The following is a 23,605-nucleotide window of genomic DNA, read 5'->3' as shown; positions in this document are numbered from 1 at the left end:
CCAGGAAGGGAAAGGAAAGAAGAGTCTTTTACAATTTGCTTTTGTCCAAGTGTGGAGAAAGGGGAAAGGGAAGCGTCCTTTTTTTTTTCTTTTTTTTTTTTTTTTTAGCATCACATTCCTGTATTTTTCTTCAGCCTGGAATATTAATGCTGGTGCTTTCCTCTCTGGAAACAAAAGAGCTAAACGGGACTGAGGAAGTAAGGAGTGGGAAGGAGGCTTGGGAACTTTAAAAGAAAGAGACTCGGACAGCTGGGAGTTCCCTCTTCTTAAATGAAATCCCTGCCTGTGTGGGTAACCAGTACAGCAAAAAGCCAGACCTGCAGGTAAATGGCGAAGCAGACGTCCCAAAGGAAATTTCCACTAACCTCATCCCACTTGTCAAGAAGCTGAAGAAGAAAGAATCTGAAAAGATATACGGGAAGACAGGCTTCGGGACCTGTTGGGCTGCATAAAGTTAAATCATTGGGCAGCAGTACATCTGTATGGCACTGGTCTCCTTTTAAAGGAAAAGGACGTGAAACCTCATCTCTGGAAGGAGAGCTTCCCTGAGAGAGTAAGTCTCGAGTGAAATTCTTGTCTTTCTGCTCTGTGTGCTGGACCCTTTCTCTGTGCGTGTTTGCATGTGTGTATGTGAGAGCGTGAGAGAGACAGAGAGAGGGATGCAGATCACAGTGTCCTTTTGGATAGACAGAGTCATGTTACAGATGGATGATCTCATCTTTTTGCATGAAATGATCCACTTTGTGCTTTCTCAAAAATAAACTGTAAACAGTACAAAGCCAGCAGGACAGAACTGAGGTGTGATCAGCACTTTGAAATTGCAACAATAGCCAGCTTGATCTTTGGGTTTTTTAATCACTTGCGCAAGATATCAGCATACTGCTAACATCTCACTTTCTTCTCTTTCTCCTCCTCCCCTGGAGCAGATTGCACAATGAACTGGAGGCCAGCTCTCAGCTTAGCCCTGCTGTGGGCAGTGTGGCTAGTGTGTGGCTCTGAGAAAACAGGGAGGCTAGCAGAGAGAGTGAGACATGGAATAAGAAAAGTGCCGCTGGCTTATAAGGCTCCAAGCAGTCTCATGAGAAGGTCTGAAGAATCCTTGAGGAATTCAAACCCAAATCTCCAACACCCTGTCACCAAGAGGGATTCTTCAGCACCTCCAAAGGCACCTGCCAATCTCGGGCATGGAGAAGCACGTTCCCAGGCCAGGGGCATAGGGACCAGAATGAGACGAGTACAGAGACTCACAGCTGCAGCCAAATACTCCAAGTCTGAAATGATTAAGGATGAAGGAATATCTTCTGCCTCACAGTCACGAGCAGTACGCTTCCCTTCAGGGTCAAGTTCCCCCAATGTCCTGGCCAGCTTTGCTGGGAAAAATCGGGTATGGGTCATTTCTGCCCCCCATGCCTCTGAGGGTTATTACCGGCTCATGATGAGCCTGCTGAAAAACGATGTTTACTGTGAACTTGCTGAGAGGCACATCCAGCAGATTGTGTTGTTCCACGAAGAAGGGGAAGAAGGAGGAAAAGTCAGAAGGATAACCAATGAAGGAAAAATCCTGGAGCAGCCACTGGATCCTGCCCTCATCCCTAAGCTCATGAGCTTTCTGAAACTGGAGAAGGGGAAATTTGGGATGGTGCTGCTGAAGAAAACTCTGCAGGTGGAGGAAAGGTACCCTTACCCAGTCAGGCTAGAGGCCATGTATGAAATCATTGATCAAAACCCCATCAGAAAGATTGAGAAGATGAGGCAGAAGGGCTTCATCCAGACTTGCAAAGCAGCTGGAGTGGAGGGACAAGTTGTTGAGGAAGGCAATAATGGGGGCAGCACCCAGCCTACACCTGGTGGTGGACATGTCCAGGTGTCAACAAGGAAGGAGGAGCCCAGGAAGAGCCACAATCAGCCAACAAGGACCAAACTAGTGAGGAAACCAATGACAACCACAGTGGCCACTCCCCTACCTACAGTAAAGGCTACTACCTTCCCTCCCACTTCCACAACTACCCATGCCACCACCCGTGCAGTGACAACAGCAATCCGATCTACAACCACCACCACACCCCTCCCCACCACACAGAGAACCTGGACCACAAAATCACATTCTACCACAGAGTACCACAGGCTGCCAGTAGCCCCTGATGCCACCACACCACGAATCACAGCTTCTGAGAATTTCTACTCTCCTGTGTGGAAGGCAAGCCGCAAGGACCGGCAGCGTGGCCACCCAGAGAAACACCCAGTGGCCACACGGAAACCAAGCAAAGCTGCTGCCCGCTATGACAGCTTCACAGAAGTCCCAACAGCTCCCTCAGTGCATCACACAAAGGCAAATGTGGGTAGATTTAAAGATAACAGAACAGACAGGAAGGACTATAACCATAGAGACCTAAATGTCACACCAGGGCAACAGAAAGCAACTAAGACTAAACCAGTGAAAAAGAAGGCCCAAGAAAAGATACTGAGCAATGAATATGAAGATAAATACGACCCGAGTAAGCCTGCCAGTTCCCATTTAGAGGAAGAGTTTGCAGTGAGAAATATTCCTTCAAAGAAAGGAAAAGAATCAAAGAAGCATGAGCGAATAGATAAGCCTGAGAAGAAGAAGAAGAAGGACAGACCTGACAAGCTGCAGAGGAGTGAGAAGCAGTCCAAGAAGGACAAAGCTGAGAAAAAGAGCAAGCAGGACAAAGACCGTAGCAAGAAGAACAAGAAGGGGAGCAGGACTGAAAATGAGGATTTCCCCAAGCCGAATAAGAAGCCTTTCCTACAGCCTCCCAGGAAGTTGGTGACCGACCTCCTGGAATACTTTGAAGGCAAAAGGCGACTCATTGTAAGTAATTTGTTCATCTGATTACCTAAGTGAAGTCACTTCTCCCTCCTAGTAGAAATATGTGGAGCAGAAATTTTGTGGTGGTTTTGTATTATTCCTTTCTAGTGCTCTTGCTTAAGAGGTAAAATTTCTAGACCCCAATGATCATTTCCAACAGGGAATGTTTAGCAGCCTCATTTGGAAATCTTACATACAATATGAACATCAGTCACTCAGGAATTAAGCTAAAGCCTCTTCCCAGACACTTCCATGAGCTACCCTATAGCTGTCAGATTATTTTGTTTCCAGTGGCTGTGTAGGTGTCAGGATCTGTATAGTTATGATCAATAAAATGAGGCTCCAGTGTGGATTACATCCATTCATCACTTTGGGGTACTTGCCAATGTTACCACATTTCAATGCTCAGCGTGTCCTGCCAGCTGGCACGCTTGTTTTATATTGGTGCTGGTGTCCTAAAACTGGAAGCAAGCCAGGTAGCTTGGCAGTGCTAGTGCCTGTCTGACTGAGGAGATGCATGGAGGCATATGATCAGATGCCCTGAGGTAGGGTTCTTACATTTGCCATTCTTTCTGTTGGGAATTTGGCATTCAAATCTCCTAGACATCTTCAGAAATATCATGCAAACTGTTTTGTTTGGGTTTTTTTCTCCTGCTGTTTTTATTAAACTATAACAGTATGGTAGCTTTTCCAGTCTGAGAAACTCAGCGTCATCTGGAGTCTCTTGTCCCAGGGTTTAATAGTATTGTATGTTTTTCCAAATACTTATCTGAAAAAACACTTCACCTGGGACAGGAAACAGCTTAGCTGTAGTACAAATGTTTTTCCTGGCAGATGGCACACACCATGAAAAGTACACTTTGAAAAACAGTTCTTTAAAAATATTATTGTGGGTGCTGGTTTCTTGCAATTATTCCACTGTGAGCTGGCCTGTTTCACAGTTATTGTCCAACAGTTAGTGTCACAAACACAGCTTTGACTCTCATGCCTCATGTTCCAACACAAACAGATAAGATGCTAAACAAAGATTTAGAGAATCATAGAAGCACAGAAAGCTTTGGGTTGGAAGGGACCTTTAAAGTCCACAAACACAGACACCCCTCCGCTTACCCTCAGTAAGGAAGGATATCTTTGTCTTGGACAGGTTGCTCTGAGCTCCCCCATCCAACCTGACCTTGAATGTTTCAAGGGATAGGGCATCTACCACCTCTCTGGGCAAACTGTTCCAGTGTTCCACCACCCTCATTGTAAAACATTCCTTCCTCATATCTTGTCTGAATCTCCCCTTTCAGTTTAGAACTATCACCCCTTCTTCTGTCACAACAGGCCCTGCCCCCGTCTTTCTAACAGGCCTCCTTTAAGTATTGATAGACCACAACAATGTCTCCCAGAGACTTCTCCAGGCTGAACAAGCCCCCAGCTCTCTCGGCCTGTCCTCCACCCTTCTGATCATTTTTATGGCCTTCCTCTGGACCCGTTCCAACAGGTCCATGATTTTCTTGTGCTGAGAACTCAAGGTGAGGTCTCGTGAGAGTGGATTAGAGCAGCAGAAACACCTCCCACGACCTGCTGGCCATACTGCTTTTGATGCAGCCCAGGATGTGGCTGGCTTTCTGGTCTTCCAAAGCATATTGCCAGGTCATGTCCAGCTTTTAACCCACCAGCACCCCCAAGTCCTTCTGTGCAGGGCTGCTTGCAATCCACTCATTCCTCAGCCTGTATTTGTGCTTGGGATTGCGCTGACCCAGGTGCAAGACCTTGTGCTTGGCCTTGTTGAACTTCATGAGGTTTGCATGGGCCCACCTCTCAAGCCTATGAATGTCCCTTGGGATGACATCCCTTCCCTCCAGCGTGTTGACTGCACCACTCAGCTTGATGTTGTCAGAAACTTGCTGAGGGTGCACCCAAGCTCACTCTCTGTGTCATTAATGAAGGTATAAAATAGCAGTCACCAGTCTCCATCTGGACATTGAGCTTTCGACCACTACCCTCTAGATGAGACCATCCTATTAATTCCTTATCCACTGAATAGTCCACCCATCAAATCCATATCTTTCCAATTCAGAGAGAAGGGTGTTTTTTGGGACCAGGTTAAAGGCCTTACAGAAATTCAGACAGATGACATCCATAGCTCATCCCTTGTCCACTGATGCAGTCACTCCATCACAGAAGGCCACTAGGTTGGTCAAGCAGGACCTGCCCTTGGTGAGGCTGTACCCACTGTTTTGGACCACCTCCCCATCCTCCATGTGCCATATCCCATATCAGAGCTTCAAGAAGCAGTTGTGGATTCCCCCTCCCTAAACATGTTCAAAGCCAGGTTGGATGAGGCCTTGAGCAACCTGGTCTAGTGGAAGATGTCTTTGCACATGGCAGCAGGGCTGGAACTAGATGATCTTTGAGGTCCTTTCCAACTCAAACCCATGTGTGCCCTTTCTGGAGGTATTTAAGGCCAAGTTGGATAAGGCCGTGAGCAACTTGGTCTAGTGGAAGGTGTCCCTGCCCGTGGCAGGAGGGTCGTAACTAGATGGTCTTTAAGGTCCCTTCCAACCCAAACCATTCTGTGATTTTATGATTCTATGATCTGCTCCATGATCTTCCCAGGAGCAGAGGTACAGCATCCTCCTTTCTAGTCTTCTTAAAAATGAGTACAATATTTCCTTTCTTCCAGTCACCAGGGACTTCACCTGACTGCCAGGACTTTTCAAGTGTCATAGAGTGCCTTGGCAACTACATCAGCCAAAAGTCAGTTTCCCTGAACAGGAATTTAATTGGACAATTATTTAATTGGACCACTGGAATTTAATTAATCATTCTGCTGATGATTCACAGACCTGAACAGAAGCCCATTTTCTTTTCCCCTTCCCCATTCTTCCAGCAGTAGGGACTGTGCAGAGCTAGCAGACTTGTATTCGCCAACCTGTTGGAAGTAAAGACAAGACATATATTTGAAAAACGTGAACTTGATTGAATTTTCCAAATAATGCCTGTCTTATACTTAGCCAACTCAAAAGCTCAGAGAAACTGCACAGAAGTTATGGTGCTTTGAAATTGGGTCATATATCTTAATTTTGTGGCTTCTAAGAAGGAGTAGTATCAGGACAAATAAAACTGCATTTGTAAAAAGAGTCAAAAAACAGAGCTCACAGATGTCAGGCTGCTGGTTCTTTACACCAACACAGTCCCTCCAACTTAAAGGATGATCTGACATTTGAGCCTTCTAATACTAAGTCACCTTTCAACTGGATCTCCAAGAAAAATGTTGCACAATCTCAGGTTGTCAGGCCAAAATTCACTGAAGACATATGATTATGCCACCATGCACTTCATTTTACCAGTATTTAACACCATCCTCAGCCTGCTTTCTCTGAAGTTTCTTGGAGAATAGGTTTGATTTGGTCATCAGTAAAGCAGTGGCTGAACTCTACTGTCTCTTTGCCGTGCAAGGCACTGTGGGAATCAAGGAACTTCTCAAGCTTCTTTGAAATCACACCACCTATCAAACTGTCCAGTTCTCTTAGGGTCAGTCTTTCCAGCTTGATGAACTCAATCATTTGTGAGTCTCCAATCTCACTCCCTAGAGAATTCACCCACACTGCTGCAGAAGTGGCTCTGCCTGAGTCATTCCCCATCACTATACGTTCATCTTTTAGCCGCTTGAATAGACTGACTCCCAAGGAGATTTTTTCAGTCCTTTTCCAAAAGTCTTTTGAGAGGGATGTGGTATTTTAAATCTTAAACATCACCGAGGATTTCAGATTGTAAATTTCACTGTGAAGTTGAAAGATCCAGAATTTTGAAGGCTATTCTAAGTTAAGTTCAATTAGTCACTGAATCACAGAATGATAGGGGTTGGAAGAAACCTCTGGAGATTATATACTCCACTGCCCCTGCCAGAGCAGGTTCACCTAGAGCAGGTTGCATGGATGGCATCCAAGCACGTTTGAATGACTGCAGAGACAGAGACTCCACAACCTCTCTGGGCAGCCTGTTGCAGTGTAAAGAAGTTCTGCCTCATGTTTAGATGGAACTTCCTATGTTCAACTTTGTGCCCATTACTTCTTGTCCTGTCAGTGGGCACCACTGAAAAAACACTGGTCCCATCCTCCTGACACCCATCCTTTAAGCATTTATAAGCATTGATAAGATTCCCCCTCAGTCTTCTCTTCTCCAGGCTAAAAAGCCTCAAGTCCTTCAGCCTTTCTTCACAAGACGTTCTAGTCCCCTAATCATCTTTGTAGCCCTTGCTGTACCCTATCAATCAGTTCCCTGTCCTTCTTGAACCAGGGAGCCCAGAACTGGACACAGTACTCCAGATATAGCCTCACCAGGGCAGAGTAGAGGAAGAGGAGAATCTCCCTCAACTCGCTGGATGTACTCTTCTTGGTGCATCCCAGGATACTCTTTGCCTTCTTGGCCACAAGGGCACAAATATAGGACCCAGATGCAGAAACTGAGAAAAATATGTGGGTTGTGAATCCTTCAGCTCTGCCTCTCTATAGTGCGGCTTTTGTTTCAGTCTTACTAGTGTTGAGATATCTTGGCTTATTGAGTTCTGGGGTTTTGTTTATTTCTCTGGTGATGCAATTGTGACAGTTTGTATACAACACTCTCCATCTATACACACACATGTATATATGCACATACAAAAAAGTACTTGCAAATACAGATTTGGTGTGAGCCCCACTCGATTTCTTACACAATTTCTTGCCTTTGCTTGGTGTCAGCTTGGCCAACCCTTGTAATACCGTTTTTGATGTAGTAAAACAGATATTCAGACATGAGTGGATCTTCATTAAGATCAGGAGTCTTTTTAGGTGAGAAGACTCCAAGTGTTCCTCTTTCTTCCTAAATGGCAACTCCCATTTCTGCCTGGGTTAAAACAATCCTGGCACAAAGATTTGATTTGAAGTTTGATTTGCTTCTTAAATGTTCCCTGCTTTGTTCTACAAGGTTTGATGACGTAGATCAAATTCAGATTTGACTGCATGTTCCTGCTTAGAGCCTCCAAAACTAGGAGGACAATATAAACTAATGGTCTGGTTTTGATCTCAGTCCTGAAATCCTTTTCATGATCCTTTTTTCATTTGAAACATTTCTGTGCGATTTAGAAGCAATGTGTTACATGTTATGGCCCCAAAAACAAATCCTCTTTGTGTCTGACTCTCATTCACCTTCATGTCCCAATGCTGTAATTGTGCCAGGGGGACTTTGCATAAATGACAGTCAGATCTCCTAAGCCCAGAAATGTCTCTTACATATCAGTACTCTGATGAACTGGATTTATAAGAAGTATATCATAAAAATTAGCCCCCAGGCCCTATGAAGGCAGCCAGAAGATGACTGTACCTGTTAAATAAGTTTGCAGTTGAAGGATTCTGGTGGTTATTTATGACCTTAAACCATAAAAATTTGATGCAGATTCAAACTCCCTTTGTATTTAGGCATCAGTGGCAGGTGCTTGATGGCAGGTCACGGCTGTCAATTAGAATGATTACATTGCTAGAGCTGCAGCATTCCTCTCTACCTTCTGCTGGAAACTGCTGCATAGGACCACTGCACGTTGTTATACACACATAAACCCCCATTCCCTGGAATACCTGAACCTCAGTCACTGATGAAGTACCTAAGTTGTGTGTTTTAAACTTTTTAAAAGTTACATCTTTGCAATTGTCAGGAGGCTTTGAACTAAACTGTAGAGATTTACACACTTTTGTTGTAATTGTTCCTTCTCCTGCTTTTCCCTCACATCCATGTCTTCTCAGCAAATCTAAGGACCTTAAGACATCAAAATGGCTTAGAACAAACAAAAGCTAAATCAGCAATTTTCAGATGAGGTCACGGTGGCCTTAGCAAGTCTTCAAGGTCTTCATATGGCCGTTGGTTACATGTATGTTCATGTAGCCCTAATTGTATCCACTCCCTGACAGTCAGAACAGCCACTGAGAGCCCTGCCTGGACCATGAGAGGAGGCCAGAGCAGGTGCCATAGCACTGCTGAAGGCTGTGAGGGAGACCTGGTGGGACAGGCAGGGCAAAGGATAATAGGAGAGTACATGGCTTTCTGTAAAATCCACTGCCATTTCTTCTAGCACCAATATGGAAAGGCAGTGCAGGAGCTGGTGCCACCATCTGGCTGTACTTCCAGAGGTTTTTCTGTGGCTGGTTGAATAACTTTGCATCAAGCCAGGGGCCAAAGGTACACTCCTGCTTTGTTTGCAGACAGTGACTAGTTTTCCTTCAGCAGAATACTCATCTGCTTCATTCCTTATTCTAAACATGCCTTTTTTTTGTTCCTGCTACCAACCAGCTGATCACAACCCCCAAGGCGGACAACAACATGTACGTACAGCAGCGAGACGAGTATCTGGAGAGTTTCTGCAAGATGGCAACAAGGAAGATATCAGTCATCACGATTTTTGGCACCATGAACAACAGCAGCATGAAAATTGACCACTTCCAGCTAGGTTCTTTATCTTTTAATATTTTCTTTCCATGTCATGGGAACGATACAGACAACAAAGGGAGAAATCTCACCAGCTTGGGTCAAGATCTAAGCAAGATCATTTGTTGTGGTCCATCTACACTTTCAAGCTTCCTTCTCCTTCCCTGCTAACTATCCTGCTTTTGCATCTACTTCAGTGTCTCTGGTGTTTTCCATGTTTAGGTTTCCAGTCCTGTAACTTCAACACCTTCAGCTTCCTTTGTGGGAATTCTTAAAGCCAGTGAAACACTGAAAAGGCAGAAAAATGTGATGAGGTCAGGAGACAGAAAAAAGAAATTAGGTTCTTCTCCACTGATATCATGGATACCAACCTCAGTGTCTAACTGAATGGCTGCCCTAACATAATGCTTTTGCAAGATACTAGGCATGGGTGGCTTGATACTGGCTAGCATGATTTAAATGCTGCTAAAAGAAATTGGCTGTTGTCATGAAGGATGGGAGATTGGGGACAGGAAATGCTGAAGGGAACTGTTTGAGATTATAGTCAAAACTTGGCCCAAGTTAATTCTGTTTTAATTCTACCACGTAACATTTTCTTGTGCCTCCCAAAGCCATGGAAAAAGATTCATTTCCAGTGGCATGCAAGGTCTAAACCCAGGGCAGAGAGAGGCATGCTAGTTAGACTCCTTGCTGTGAGTTCCTTCCCTTCCCAGAATCAGTTTTTCTAGATTTAAGAGCTGATTTCAATATATTCACAAAGTGAGTATTCTCCACAGTAAGGGGAGGTCCAGGTGCATTTTCTCCTCTGTACTGGTAAGTAAATAATCTAGGAGTTTTCAACCGTAGCTTTTAGATATGGACAACCTTAAAATTTTGCACCAGCATACCTGATATTAAAAGGTTTGCCATCTGAAGTCCTACCTCTTCTCTTTACCCACAAACCAAGACAGGGGAGTGAAATACTGGAACAGGCTGCCCAGAGATGTGGTGGAGGCCCCATCCCTGGGCCCTGAGCAACCTGATCTAGTTGGAGATGTCCCAGCTCACTGCAGAGGGGTTGGACAAGATGACCTTTGAGGGTCTCATCCAACCCGATGCGTTCTGTGATTCTTTACCCATCAATTTGACTGCTGATTTTTGGCCATTATAACTCAATGAAGACAGAGGTTTTGGAGGCACTATAAATCAGACTATGCAGAACATGCAAAGTAGCTCATTCAAATATATTTAGTAACACCTTCTTTACATACAGAGTTCCCATATAGATGGGTGACACTGAGCACCCACCTCTCTGAGGTGGCTTTGAAACAACTGGTTCAGGTCCTGGGGAAGTACCCACCAAAACCAGTGAGAACCTTTCCTTTCATAACAGTAAGTTTTGAACAGACTGCAGGTCCTACTCCAGCAAAGCACTTAAGCTCAGGTGTCTCTTAAATCATGTAAACAATCTCATTGCTGTCTACAGCTAAAGGTTAACACCACCATGAATGCTTTGCTGGACAAAGGCAAAGAAATAGAATAAAAACTACTGGGTTTGCTTAGAAGTCCACCACATCTCTCTTCTGGAAATTCATCTTGGTTTTTACCAGACCTTGGGAAAAGATGCATGGTGGAACAGAAGGCTCAGGACCACGCCAGTTCCAGGATATTTCAGGTCTGACATACAACAGGTCAGAAGATTGCAGATTAATGTCTGTCTTCCAGCCCTGCTGGAATCCTTCTGCTGCTCTCAGAAGGAGAGGACTTAGTGGAGGACCAGGATCCTTGCATCCCTGAATAACAGTGAGGCTCAGATCCTGCCAGACTGCCCATTTGTGTACCTGTTTGACAAATCTGGAGCAGCACAGGATTTTCCACATCAGGCCAAGGTTACTTAAGGTCACATTTGTGTACCTAGACCCATATGCCTGCTAGTGAGCTCATTGGGATTAAATTTAGCTCCAGTCAGGCTAATACACACACATTCACTCTGACACAGACCATACCCTTTCAGCCTGTTCCAAACTTAATCTAAACCCAAACTTTCCTCAAACCACATAAGTTTATGTAACAGTTCAATTCTCACAGGAGAAATCAACTTGTTGGAGAAAAGGAGACTTAGAAGGGTGTAAGTTAAACCTTACATGAAGTTCACATTATGTCTTCATCTAAAACAATCCTGAGCTTTTTAAAAAGTTTAAACAATGTACACGTTTTTCTATTCTGCATCCCTTTCTACCCTACCCTTCCTGCTTGCATGGCCTCTTCATGACTGCTCTACTTCAGCATCAGAAGTAGCAAAAGCTCCTATGAAATATTTTGTTCACAGTATGTATATTGTAGTGAGAAGCATTAGCACTCAGCATGATGAGGTCTACTTGTAGTGCCTTCATCATGGGACTAAAATACAAACGACACCAACAGAAAAGTCCATAGAAAAGTCTTTTCATTTGAAATTTCAAACACATTTTGAAGTAGTGAATGAAAGAGAGCTCAGTAACACTGCTTTGCCAAGACCAGCCCGTACTGAAACCAAAGAATGTTTCCCAGCTTCCCATTGGAATGACACAAAATCTGAGTGCCACTGCAGAGTTCTCCTCACGCTAAGTAAGCCCTGTGGTCTCTTTTCCCCAGGTCATAGGAACAGGGCTTTAATCAGCTAAGCACCAGTCCTAGGCTGTCTGCCTTACAGTTAAAGCCAGTAACTAATCTATTAGACTACCGTACTGCTACAACAAACAGCTGAACTTCTTTGCAGCTGCACACAGTAGGACACTGGAACAGGCTGCCCAGGGAGGCTGTAGATGCCACTACATCTCACACTAACATCTTTTGCATTATTATTCCTCCATAGAGGATATTGAGAAAGTCTTTTCTTTTGTAGGAGTTGTTTGCAGGTATAAGTTTGAATTTTTTGTCTATGTTTTGGTGGTCATGCTTGCCAGTAGTAAAATGTAAATCTCATTTACGAAGCACTGATGCACAACTTACATATATTTTATGCAGCAATTATCCAATTAGTACATCCAGCAACCCATCCCATTGGGAATTTATAACATTGTCTGCAATTCTTTACAAAACTTTTGCCTGAAGCACACATAATCATGCAAAACTATGAAAATCATGTCTATAGCTTGATTAGTACAAAGAAATTTTAACATTTGTTGGTTTGTGGGTTTTTTCTCTAAAAAGTGGTCTCAAGGTATGAAACCTAAAGGTAAGGTTCTGATTCAGACATTTTCCCGAAGTTTTGTTCAGTTTATTACAAAGATCAAACCTACTGCAAAATTTCAGTCAGATCAGTATGTTCCTTAAAGGCTATGGGTATTTAGAAAATTATTTTAAATGCTTTATTGTGTAATGGATCAAATCCTTTCTGTTGCTGTGTGATCAATTTGGATCAATTAATCTCATTTCTATTTGCTGGTGAATACCAGTGGAGCAGGAGACTGGAAAGTTGTACATCTTGGTCAGCTCTCATTTCTCTGACTTCAGGCAGGTCGCTTAAGCTGTGGCTAAGATTTCTGAGTGGGGATATGTATATTTACATTCAGAGTGGTGTCATAGGGAATAAGCAAGTAAGATTTGCAGAGAGCCTTTTGGACATTCCATTTTGCGTGTGTCTTAGCTGGTCTTTAGCTTTCCAGGCTCACAGCTGTGTGTGGAGACATGTTCCAGCATTGTTGCAGCTGTATAGCGCTGTGCTGAATGCTGCAGCTGAGGATGAGCTGATCAGACAGAGGGTTTCAGGACTTGGCCCTAATACACCCTAGTTTTAGGGGAAGGAAGGAACTTCAAAACCTCCACAAGCTTGTCTTGCACATACTTCATATCTCTGCCATAAGAGATCTTCTCTTTAAGCGTTTCTGAATGAGTTTTAGGGAAGAGCAATGAGTAGGTACAAATCATTCTTAAGTATTTTCCTTCAGGGTGCTAGAATGGGAAACGAGCACCAGCAAGCAGATGGAGGAGGAGTAACACAGCAGGGTATATAGAGTTAAAGAGCTTGGACTGCAGTATTCAAGACACAGTAAACACCTGCTGTTTTCTTACAATTTCTGGTTTCTTATAGTCACTAAACCTTCCATGTAACTTTTTAATACTGGCAAGGTTAATCTAGTGTCCTGGCCAATTTCAAGCTATTCTAGCTATATTTTACTCACTTGAATTCTCTATCCTGTTTCATTTGGATATGGTGCTTTCCCCAGTTGAACAGTTTCTATTTTCTCTCCCCTAAGGAGCTACATTTCAGGAGCTGGTGCAAGAATTAGCACATGGATATACCCATGTAAGCATATTGAAAAAAACTAAAAGATCTCTCCAGGAAGGAAAAGCAGCCAACATTTTCCAAAAGCAAGTAGAGGAGTTAATTATTGAAGTCTATGTGTCCTAGGATTTTTAAAAACATTGGGACTGAAAACTGGACAGTTAAAGGCCACAGTACCATACTGATGCTTTTGAATATCTTGTCTAGGCAGCGGGGAAAAGGGCTTCTGAGAAGTGAATTTCCCCCTTTCTTTTGAGATGAAATTAAAGGCAGAGTGCTGTGTGATTCCATTACTATTTTATTTCTTCTTTGTCTCACCTTAAGACAATGAAAAGCCCATGAAAGTGATAGAGGATGAAGATCTTGTGGATCAACAGCTCATCAGTGAGTTGAGGAAAGAATATGGAATGACCTACAATGACTTCTTCATGGTGCTTACAGACACAGACATGAAGGTCAAGGTAAGAGTTTTAAATCCCTGAAAGAAAAGGCATTGAAAAATATGAAAAATCTGAAAAAATTTGGGAAATTACACTACAGGCTTGTATGCAAGACACATATGAGACTGATGCAGGCCTTGGTCATTTCTGGAGGACAAGATAAGGGACAGTAAGATAAATTTTCAGAAAGTAGGTAGCTTTCTTCATTTTCTGCTGCTAGGAGATTTCGGAAATGTTAGGCTTCTGCTCGAATAGTGAGCCAACACCATAGGAACAGGACACTCTCCCCACCCCCCCTATATAGACACGCCCTTGCAGGGGTTTTAATGTAGTACCTGGCATTCTAAACCACGCAGCTTGGCTGCTCAATAGGATGACACGAATACCGAAAACATGCCACTTCCAAAGAGCAGTCTGACTGCAAAACCAGTACATTTCTCATGTTTTCTAATCTGTTTTAGGCCATGTAACCCGTGTGTAAACAGGAATACTTGCATCCCTGTATATGCTGCAGTGCTGTGATGCATGCAGGAAGACTGCTAATATGTACATCCTTTTATTCATCCATTCTTTTTTTTTTCTGAACAGCAATACTATGAAGTACCCATAGCTATGAAGTCTGTGTTTGATTTGATCGACACCTTCCAGTCACGAATTAAAGACATGGAAAGACAGAAAAAAGAGGGCATTGTCTGCAAAGAAGATAAGAAGCAATCCCTTGAGAGCTTCTTATCCAGGTATTACTTTCTGTTCATATCTACTGTAAGTTCTAATAATTATTGTCTTATTGGAAAAACACCCACCCAACTATTTCTGACTTTTTAATATAGGTTTCTCAGTATTTACAGTGTTAAGCAAATAGAGAGGTAGCCATAGCTGAATGCAGTCTTGTGCTGAGCACTGGAAGTCAAGATGCACATTATGTTTACTGACCGATTGCCAGTTCTTTGGACACTAACTTTCTGTACCTCAGTACCCCCCACCATTCCATGGAGATAATAACACTAATTTGCATTAGAAGAGCAAATAAGGATTAATTCACAGACATTAGCTCAGTTTTGAAAATATGAAGCACAGTGTTTTATGTGTTCCAATCATCAACCATCTCAATCTAACCCCTTCCATGTAGCCCAAATCAGCAATTAATTCTCTGTAACTTCCTTCTTACCCTGCTTGAGATAACAGTTGGTCTTTGCTAGTATTAGTCACACATATTATTAAAGGTCTTGCAGATGTCTCTTGCAAAATGTTTGAGAGAACCTTCCGCAGAAAAGACAGTTTTAGTTCTGCAGTCTCTGTAAGGCGTGTTACAGCTCTACCTGCAAGACCTAAATTTCAGGCAAGAAACATGTCTGGATTGTGGGAATTCAGATCCACAAAAGAGCTGTGCCCTCTCTACTACAGAAAAATTCACATAAAATTAGGGCTATGCCATAACTCTAGGCTTTATCTGCTACTACTGCACCCTCCTCACCTGCTATCAGAATCCATGGGAATACACCGTTAATGCCAGAAGGCTATAAAAATTCCTGAGGCAACATGCTGGATTATGACTTCTGGAGGAAAAGAACACCAGGTAAATGAAACAGTTTGTTGGCTCATAAACATTTTAAAATTCAATAGCCACTTCGACAGAAAGAGAACCTTTAACAAGATCCACCCCACCCACTTCACCACCTCCTGTTTAGATCTCAGTGATTTCATCTTCAAGAGCCCCAAGAAGAACCACAGTTTGGAAACAGCTGGCCAACACAAGAGTGAGTTTTTATGCTGGGAAGCGGCAAGCCTCAAATCCTCCTTTGCTTGGAAACAGCCCTAGTAATAAACACGCATTAGAAAAACAGGCAGGAAAAATGCAGAATGTTTCATCTTTAAACAGAGCTGCTGCTGCAGAGAATGCATTTGTTGTCTGTGAAACAAGCATCAGGCTTTAAACACTGGGTGGACTTCAGCAGCTACATTAACTGGTCAGATTCCCAGCAAGACTCATTCCAGCTTTGTCCAAGATCATCTTCCCAGCTGAACAAGAGTCCTGGCATCATCTCCTCAGTGTTCATTATTGGAGAGGTCAGTTATAATAGTGCAAATATTGTTCTTAACTAGCCTGCCTGGCATGGAAGGAGAGACAGACCTGTCCTGGGTAATGCTTAAAAGCCACATGTATGGGGAGGAGATGCTTCAGTTTGTGGGGAGGAATTCCCCTGTAATACAAAGACACTGGCTGTGCTGCTCTCTGGGCTCACAAGCAAGACTGGGGTGCAAAATAGGTAGAAGAGGAAAGAAAGGGAAGGGTTTGGCAGGTTTGTCCCGACAGGAATATTGGCCTATGGCTTCTGATGTGAACTGATAGCTGTGAAGGACCAACTGAGTTAATTTCTCAACCCACCACACTACATCTCACCCTTAACAGGTCATCCAACCTGGCCTTGAATACCTCCAGGGAGGGGCATCCACAACATCCCTGTTCCAGTGTCTCACCACCCTCACTGTATAGAATTTTTTCCTAATATCCAGTCTAAATCTGCTCTCCTCAAGCTTCAATCCTTTCCCCTTGTCCTATCGCTACAAGCCCTCATAAAAAGTCTCTTCCTGGCTTTTTTGTTAGCCTCTTCCGGGTACTGGGAGGCTGTTACAAGATCTCCCTGGACCTTGAGTGGCTTTCAACCCTTTTTGTCTCTGTGCATCTCTAAAGGAGATACTCAAAAAATCAACAAGGAATTAAGAGTGTCTTAAAGCAGCTCACAGATAAATTTCCATCCTGATTTATGCCCTAGATAAAATATGATCCAATGTTTACATTCTTGGTCAATGTTTACAGGTAGCCAGGTCATTTTGCTGTACAAATTATCAGAGATTGCTTTTTTTCCCTGCATTTTGTCCCTTTCTTTTACATCACATATGTGATTCTTGATGCTGCTCATTCCTATTCACCCAGTTGTATACACACATTCATGTCTTTCTGCTGCTCTTCCTGGGCAAGACTGAAATTGCAGAGTTTTGCTTTTTAAGGATTTACTTTTTTAAATTATAAAAATATATGCAGTATCAGTCAGTCAACAAGACAAAGACATTAGCATCCCCTGCTCTTTCAGCGGCTTCTTTTGTGAGTTTGAGCAAGTTCCATCATATTTTTTGCTTCTTTCAAGTGGAACAGAATTGAGCCTTTGAATTAGCCATTATTTTGAGATCTTCACACGGCAGACTATTATTATAACAGAGAAACATCTGCATCCATTTAAAAGATCATTTCCTGCTATGAAAATATCCCTGCAGCTTTGCAAACTCCTATAAATGTGATTTATTTAGGTTTAATGGAGAAGTACCTCTATTTAAAATAAATAAATAAATAAATGCGGGGTGGGGTGGGTGTTTGGAAAGTATTAAAACGTCTATTGTTAGAATTTTTAAAGGTTTCAAGTGTCCTTATGGCATTGCCTTTCCTTAAGAGGACAACAGAAGGTACTCCTTGTGCAAAGCTTTGGTTAGATGGGGCATGCAATATTAAAAAAATATTCAAGATTTATCTTATTGCCCTATGCATGCCTTTTATAGCCAAAGGCTCACACAACCACATACTTACAAACAAGCTCAGATTTAAAGGTATTTTGAGCAAGTGTGGTATAGAAGAGGTCAGTGAATATTTACACAGAAGTATGAGTTATGTCTGAAATGAAGATACACCCTTCTTCTCAGACAGCTCTTGGACTGCAGAATAACTGTGCAGTTCCAGCAGTGGTGAATGACGTAAAAGCTGAATGCCTAGTGAGAAATTCTACAGGATTTTTTCTTTCTCTTGAATATACACATCTCAGCACTGTTGTTCTAACTACTGAAGGGAGCTTTGAGCAAAGATTGGAAGCTTTGCAGTGTTTGTTCAGCCAAGCAGCAAAACTGCAGCTGTTTCTCTAAGTGTTTTGGAACTGTAAAATTTGCAACGGACTTTATCATTTCCCAGTGCTAGATAGAACTGGGAAGATCTCCCATCCAGCTGTTACTTAGAAGCTGTGAGAAGTATGCCTACAGAGAACATAAATGTTGAGAGGATTTGAGTCACATGTCACAACCATGCCCTGCCACACTTTTGTCTCTTTCCAGGTTCCGATGGAGAAGGCGGTTGGTGGTGATCTCTGCTCCCAGTGATGAGGACTGGGCTTATTCCCAGCAGCTTGCTGCTCTCAGCGGACAAGCCTGCAATTTTGGTGAGTCAAAAGAAATTATACTCTTGCTCCCTGAGACCACATCCTTCCTGGTGATGTGATGGATTCCTTTACTCAAGTCTGAACCTAGACAGTCTGAGGAGCCTGACAACTAAAAGATTTGCCATAGCTACTCTAAATCCAAATGGAAAAGACATTGCTACACAGGTAGCACACCCTGACAGCTAAGACCACTAAACAAAGAGCTCCCTAGAATCATTTGTATGAGGCAGAAAAGGTTAGCAGTCCAAATCTTCTCTCCAAGCTTGCACTTCAGGAGATCAGTTATATTTTCTATTTCTTACTGCTCAAATAAACAACGTAAGTACAATGCTTTGGGAAGGGCAGATCCACTAATACCTAGCTCAGAAATGGGTTAGTTATCAGGGAGATACATGGACATCTTTTTTTCCCCCCCTTTCCTTCCTGCTTCGTTGCCAAAAATCTGTAAAACTATGAATGGAAGCCAGTTTAATGCAGCAAGGATCCTGCTAGCTTTCTATGTACTTAAGATCCAAATACATAGTGGAGAGAGATGGGCTCCTCCAGGAGGCAATTGAGAGCAAGACCCAGAAACACTATTCTAGATTTCCATTATGAAGCCTAGAGAGACTTACGTCTCACCTCAGGTTCCTAGCAATGCAAATACAGTACAGGGCCTAGATTTGACTCCTACAATAGAATTAAACAGGTCCCATACAAAAGCTATATTTAAATATATTTCAGTTGTCCTTAAAGGGAGATCTGCACAGTATTACTGCTGATTCATTATCACTTGCCTTTTATTCAGAGCCTCAGCATCATCACGTTTGTAACTACCAAAGTATATGGTGATATGGATCAGTGTAAAATCCTTTCCAAAAAATGGAATGTAACTAAAACAGTTAATTCTTCCCATCATTTGATAGAGCCAACTGGAAGGAGATCCAGTGAGTTCCTAAAGCATTTGTCCTCAGTGGATGTTTTAACCAAGTGATAAGTTTCCAAGCATCCTACCTCTAAGTTGTAAAAAACAATTCCATCAAAGATTATGTAGGTCATACAGGAACAGCTTCTACAGCCCCCATGGTCCTTCTTCAGAGCAGAGGCAATAGTCCAAGCCTCTGACCAGAACAAATGAAAGAAGTGAATGCCCATCATAAGTCATTCCCTGCAGTCATTTGGAGTTTAACTATGTCTAATTACTTTGTAGCTGTGGGTATGGTAAGTAGCAGCTTTACTGGTGAACAAAACAGTGCAGAAACATTCTGAATTTGGGCAATAGCCTCTGCAATTCAGTGGTTTTCTGATGTTTGCATCCATATGCTACAAAACCACACCAAATGCTCTTGTCTCTGGGACACTAGAAACAGCTTTTGTGCAACAGATACGGCAGTTGCTCAACACAATAGCTTATTCCCATGCTTGCAACAGCTGATGTGACTGGCAGAGACTCCATAAAAATCAGGTTACTCTTTCTCCTAGGATGGTGGCTTATAATGGACCCTAATTTAACATACACAGACCTGTCTGATTAAACTGAATTCTGCCCAAGAATGAGCATAAAGAACTGGTCTGACCTAGAACCTCCTTCATTTCCTCCACAGGTCTGCGCCATATAACTATCCTCAAATTGCTAGGACTTGGAGAAGATATTGGAGGTGTCTTAGAGTTGTATCCAATTAATGGTAAGTGACTTTTCAGTTTCTTTGGTACTACCCACAAAAGGCATCACATAGTGCTGAGTGTTTCTTTGCTGTAATTTCTTTAGAGGGATGGGCATGACTGTGGTTTTCTCTTTCTTTTTGCTTCTCTTAAGAAATGAGACAAAAGCAAAAAGCTTTCTTGGTGCTCCTGTGCTAAGCACTGCATATCATCTGTAGGTCATCTCATATCTTTATTTTCCACTTAAACAGACGGTCCCAAATACAATCTTCTGCCTGCCTTACTGTCAAAGACAAAGGGATGTCTGTGCCTTTTACACACTCAAGATTAATCTGAGTAATAGAAACACAGACTTGGAGAATTCTCCTATATAGGTCCTCATTCACCTTCATAGAATGGTTTGGGCTGAGAAAGACCTTTTAAAGATCATCTAGCCCAACTCCTCTGCAATGGTCAGGGACACTTTCCACTTCATCAGGTTGCTCAAAGTCCTGTCCAATTTGATCTTGAACACCTTCACTGATGGGGCATCCACAACTTCCCTGTGCAACCTGTTCCTGTGTTGCACCATCCTCATCCTAAAAAAAATTATCTTCCTTTTATCTAATCTAAATCTACTCTCTTTCTGTTTAAAGCCATTACCTCTTGCCTTGTCTCTATGGGCCCTTGGTGAAAAGTCTTTCTCCATCTTTATTAGAAATTCCCTGTAAGTATTCCACTTGCATCCCAGCAGGCTACTTCAGTTAGCTACTATCAGGAGATCTTCCTGCCAGGGTACATTTCAAATGCTATAGGTGCCTCTACTACCTAATCCCAACAACTGCCTCCATCAGTGGAAGAACAGAGAGGAAGAAGCTTATTTATCCCATCACCATTCCTACTGCTTCGTGCACGAAAGCATCTTAGTCCTTCTACTGCATACAATCATCAAGTCCGTGTCTACAAAAGAGTATCGAAGAGAGGACACAGGTGTCGTACTTCTTCCATCAACACTCTTGCAGCCTCTGCTTACTTTTCACTGAAGGACTTCATGACCTTGGTTATCATTCCTATTTATTAAGATCAGCAGATCCCTTTTCAACTTATTTGTCCTGAACATGGTCCCTATGGCTTTGTTTGATATACCTTATCTCTTGTGTGGGGAAAAAGCTAAACATTTCATCTCTATCTATCCCTGAAGCAATATTCACAATACTCTAGGTCTTCTGGCAAACCATTTATTTTACAGACTTTTGTCTTTACTTTAGGTTCATTGTAACCTGTGATCAACTTTGTAGCCTTTCTGACTTCTTTCCCCAGCTCTACCATATTTTTTTTGGAGGTGAGAGAACCATAATTCCATGCAATATTGGAGATGCACACAAACAACAGGTTTCCATAGTGACATAATAATATTCTGTTTTGTTTGTTATTATTTTCCTCATGTTTTATAACATCTGTTTTGGCTTTCAGCCATTAGTGAGCACTGAAACAGCCTTTCATGAAACTATTATAGCCCCAAGATCTCACTGCCAAGTGGCAATCATCAGACTTCACCATTTCTTACACAGAGTTAGCAAATCTGTCACCATGTGCATCATTTACTTCAATCTGAATAGAATTTCCTCCATCATTTCATTAACCAGTCACACAACCTTACATGGGTCTTCCGCACTGCATCACAATCACCCCTTGCTCTTACTACTCTCCATATTCTCACTACACTTCCTGACCCCCATACTCATACCTAATGTGCATAATTTATAAATGCCAGTCCCATCACTGGATGGCCTCCCTCTACTCTAGAAACTGATCATTCACTCCCACCTGGTTTCTGCTTTTCAATCAAACTGCCAAAGTTCTTTTTGAAGCCTTCTGGAAATCCACAGAGCCTGTACCAGACCACCCTTAGCCACCTACTTGTAGATTTCCTTTAGAGAGTTATCAGCAAGTTTGTAAAGCAGGATGCCACTTGTAAGATTGCTGTTGCCAAGCCAAGTATGTATGTGTGTCTGTGTGTATGTATAGGTGCCCACTGGTCCTAGTTGTCTTGCAGTTTCTACTCATTTATCCAACACAGACTTCACACTTCCAAGCTTGGAGTTCACCAGGTTTTTGCTAGAACACGTATGTTAAAGTGGATGTGATGTCTAGCACATCCCGTATCTCACATGACAGTTCAGGAGGGAAGCTCTATATTGCAATTAATGACCCAGCAAATTCATCCTGCAATTCTTCACATTGTCACACTTCAATTCTTGGGATTTCTATGACTATGACTGTTTCTCACACATGCCCTCAATGACCCAAGTTGCACAGAAGCCGAAGTGTATGTGTGTTGGGTGACAAAAATGTGTGCCGCAGTCTAGTAAATTCAGCCTAACTAACCTAACAAAACTATTACAAATGCATCTTTACTACACAGTGCAGCAGTTTTGTTTTGGAACCAGGAAATCCTGAGCTTGTAAATGACAAGTTATCTGACATGCACAACTATTGGGCTGTATCCTATTTCACACTGCTAACTCACCTACAAACTATCACCATTGCCTAAACAAAGTATCAATGTTGGTTTTATGTGATCATTTTCTAGGAAGCTCCACTGTAGACCGAGAAGATATCCCAGCTAATTTGGTGAAAGATATCAGAAACTATTTCCAAATTAGCCCAGAATATTTCTCCATGCTTCTGGTTGGGAAAGATGGAAATGTCAAATCCTGGTATCCTTCTCCGATGTGGTCTATGGCGATTGTGTATGATCTGATTGATTCCATGCAGCTTCGGCGACAGGAAATGACAATTCAGCAATCTCTTGGCATGCAATGCCCCGATGATGAGTATGGTGGGTATGGGTACCATAGCTATCACCAAGGATACCAGGAAGGTTACCAAGATGACTACCGTCACCATGGAAGTTACCACCATGGATATCCATATTGAAATGAGCAACTTAGCCTCCAGCTGCCCTGTGTCTGTCTTCTAATAGCTATCCAAGCAATAGGTGGCCAGTTGCAGAAAGCATTCCTAGTCCACCATCCATGCCTCATTCTTCCACTGTTCAATCAAGGAACTTTGGTCATTTGCCTTCTCAAAAACAGAGAAGTCTTTACAGTGAAGCAATTCAAAACAGTAGTATTGAAGCTTTAAAAAATAAAGACTCCGTTATATTTTTAAACTTTTATAAACAAAGGGCATCAGCAGGTGCTGTTTGTATTAAAACTAAACCAAAAAAAAAAAAAACACACCGACCAAAACAAAACCCACAGCCCCCATGGACACTACTGTAGGACAGGACACAAACTGTCTGGCAAATATTGCAATGCTCTTCTTAGTATTGTTTCTAAGGAGAAAAAAAACGAGTGTATTTATTGGAAAGTGAGATTGCATTGTGCTCATGAAGAGGTGCAAAGAATCACACTTCAAGACTTTCCCAGAAAAGGAAAATTTAAGAAAGAAGCATGGCACAGGCTCTTTAATAATAACAGCAATAACAATAAAATCCTTTTGAAGTACTTTGTCTAAAAAGACAGCTTCCCTTCTCAGTGCATTAACATTGTAATTAGCAAACTCTGTCAATGAAAATAAGAATTTATGGCTATGGCAGGATTTGTTCCAATAAAATACAGTGTAAAGTTCTTAACTACAAGGCTTGCTGGACAGCCATTTATTCTTTTAGTTGGAGTCCCTCTTCTCTTTAGGTCCTGCCCACCTGGGAGTTAAATCTGAGATAATGAAAGCCAAGTGGAAACACCAATCATAGTTACCATCGTCTGAGATACAGAAACCTGAAAAGCATTATTTTCACCAAAAAAAAAATTTCTCTTTC

At 42.4% G+C, this 23,605-nt stretch overlaps 1 protein-coding gene across 1 annotated transcript; it reads left to right on the top strand.

Moving 5' to 3' along the window:
• The first annotated feature begins 520 nt into the window (after positions 1-520).
• CCDC80 (coiled-coil domain containing 80) lies at positions 521-22,719 on the top strand. Its single transcript, XM_054389129.1, has 8 exons — positions 521-553; positions 927-2,833; positions 9,140-9,296; positions 13,845-13,981; positions 14,549-14,697; positions 18,056-18,159; positions 19,743-19,823; positions 22,373-22,719. The coding sequence occupies exons 2-8, from the start codon at positions 935-937 to the stop codon at positions 22,717-22,719; spliced, it is 2,874 nt and encodes a 957-aa protein (XP_054245104.1). The 5' UTR covers positions 521-553; positions 927-934.
• Positions 22,720-23,605: the final 886 nt, after the last annotated feature.

Source organism: Indicator indicator, chromosome 1 (assembly GCF_027791375.1).
Source record: "Indicator indicator isolate 239-I01 chromosome 1, UM_Iind_1.1, whole genome shotgun sequence".
Classification (NCBI taxonomy): Eukaryota; Metazoa; Chordata; class Aves; order Piciformes; family Indicatoridae; genus Indicator; species Indicator indicator.
This window is presented reverse-complemented; position numbering and strand designations above follow the sequence as displayed.

What these genes read in the sequence shown, in the direction of transcription:
- CCDC80 (XM_054389129.1), top strand. Translation starts at nt 935, where the DNA reads ATGAACTGGAGGCCAGCTCTCAGCTTAGCCCTGCTGTGGGCAGTGTGG. An exon ending in CGGACAAGCCTGCAATTTTG is followed by an intron (nt 18,160 to 19,742) that starts GTGAGTCAAAAG and finishes TTTCCTCCACAG; the next exon opens with GTCTGCGCCATATAACTATC. An exon ending in AGAGTTGTATCCAATTAATG is followed by an intron (nt 19,824 to 22,372) that starts GTAAGTGACTTT and finishes ATCATTTTCTAG; the next exon opens with GAAGCTCCACTGTAGACCGA.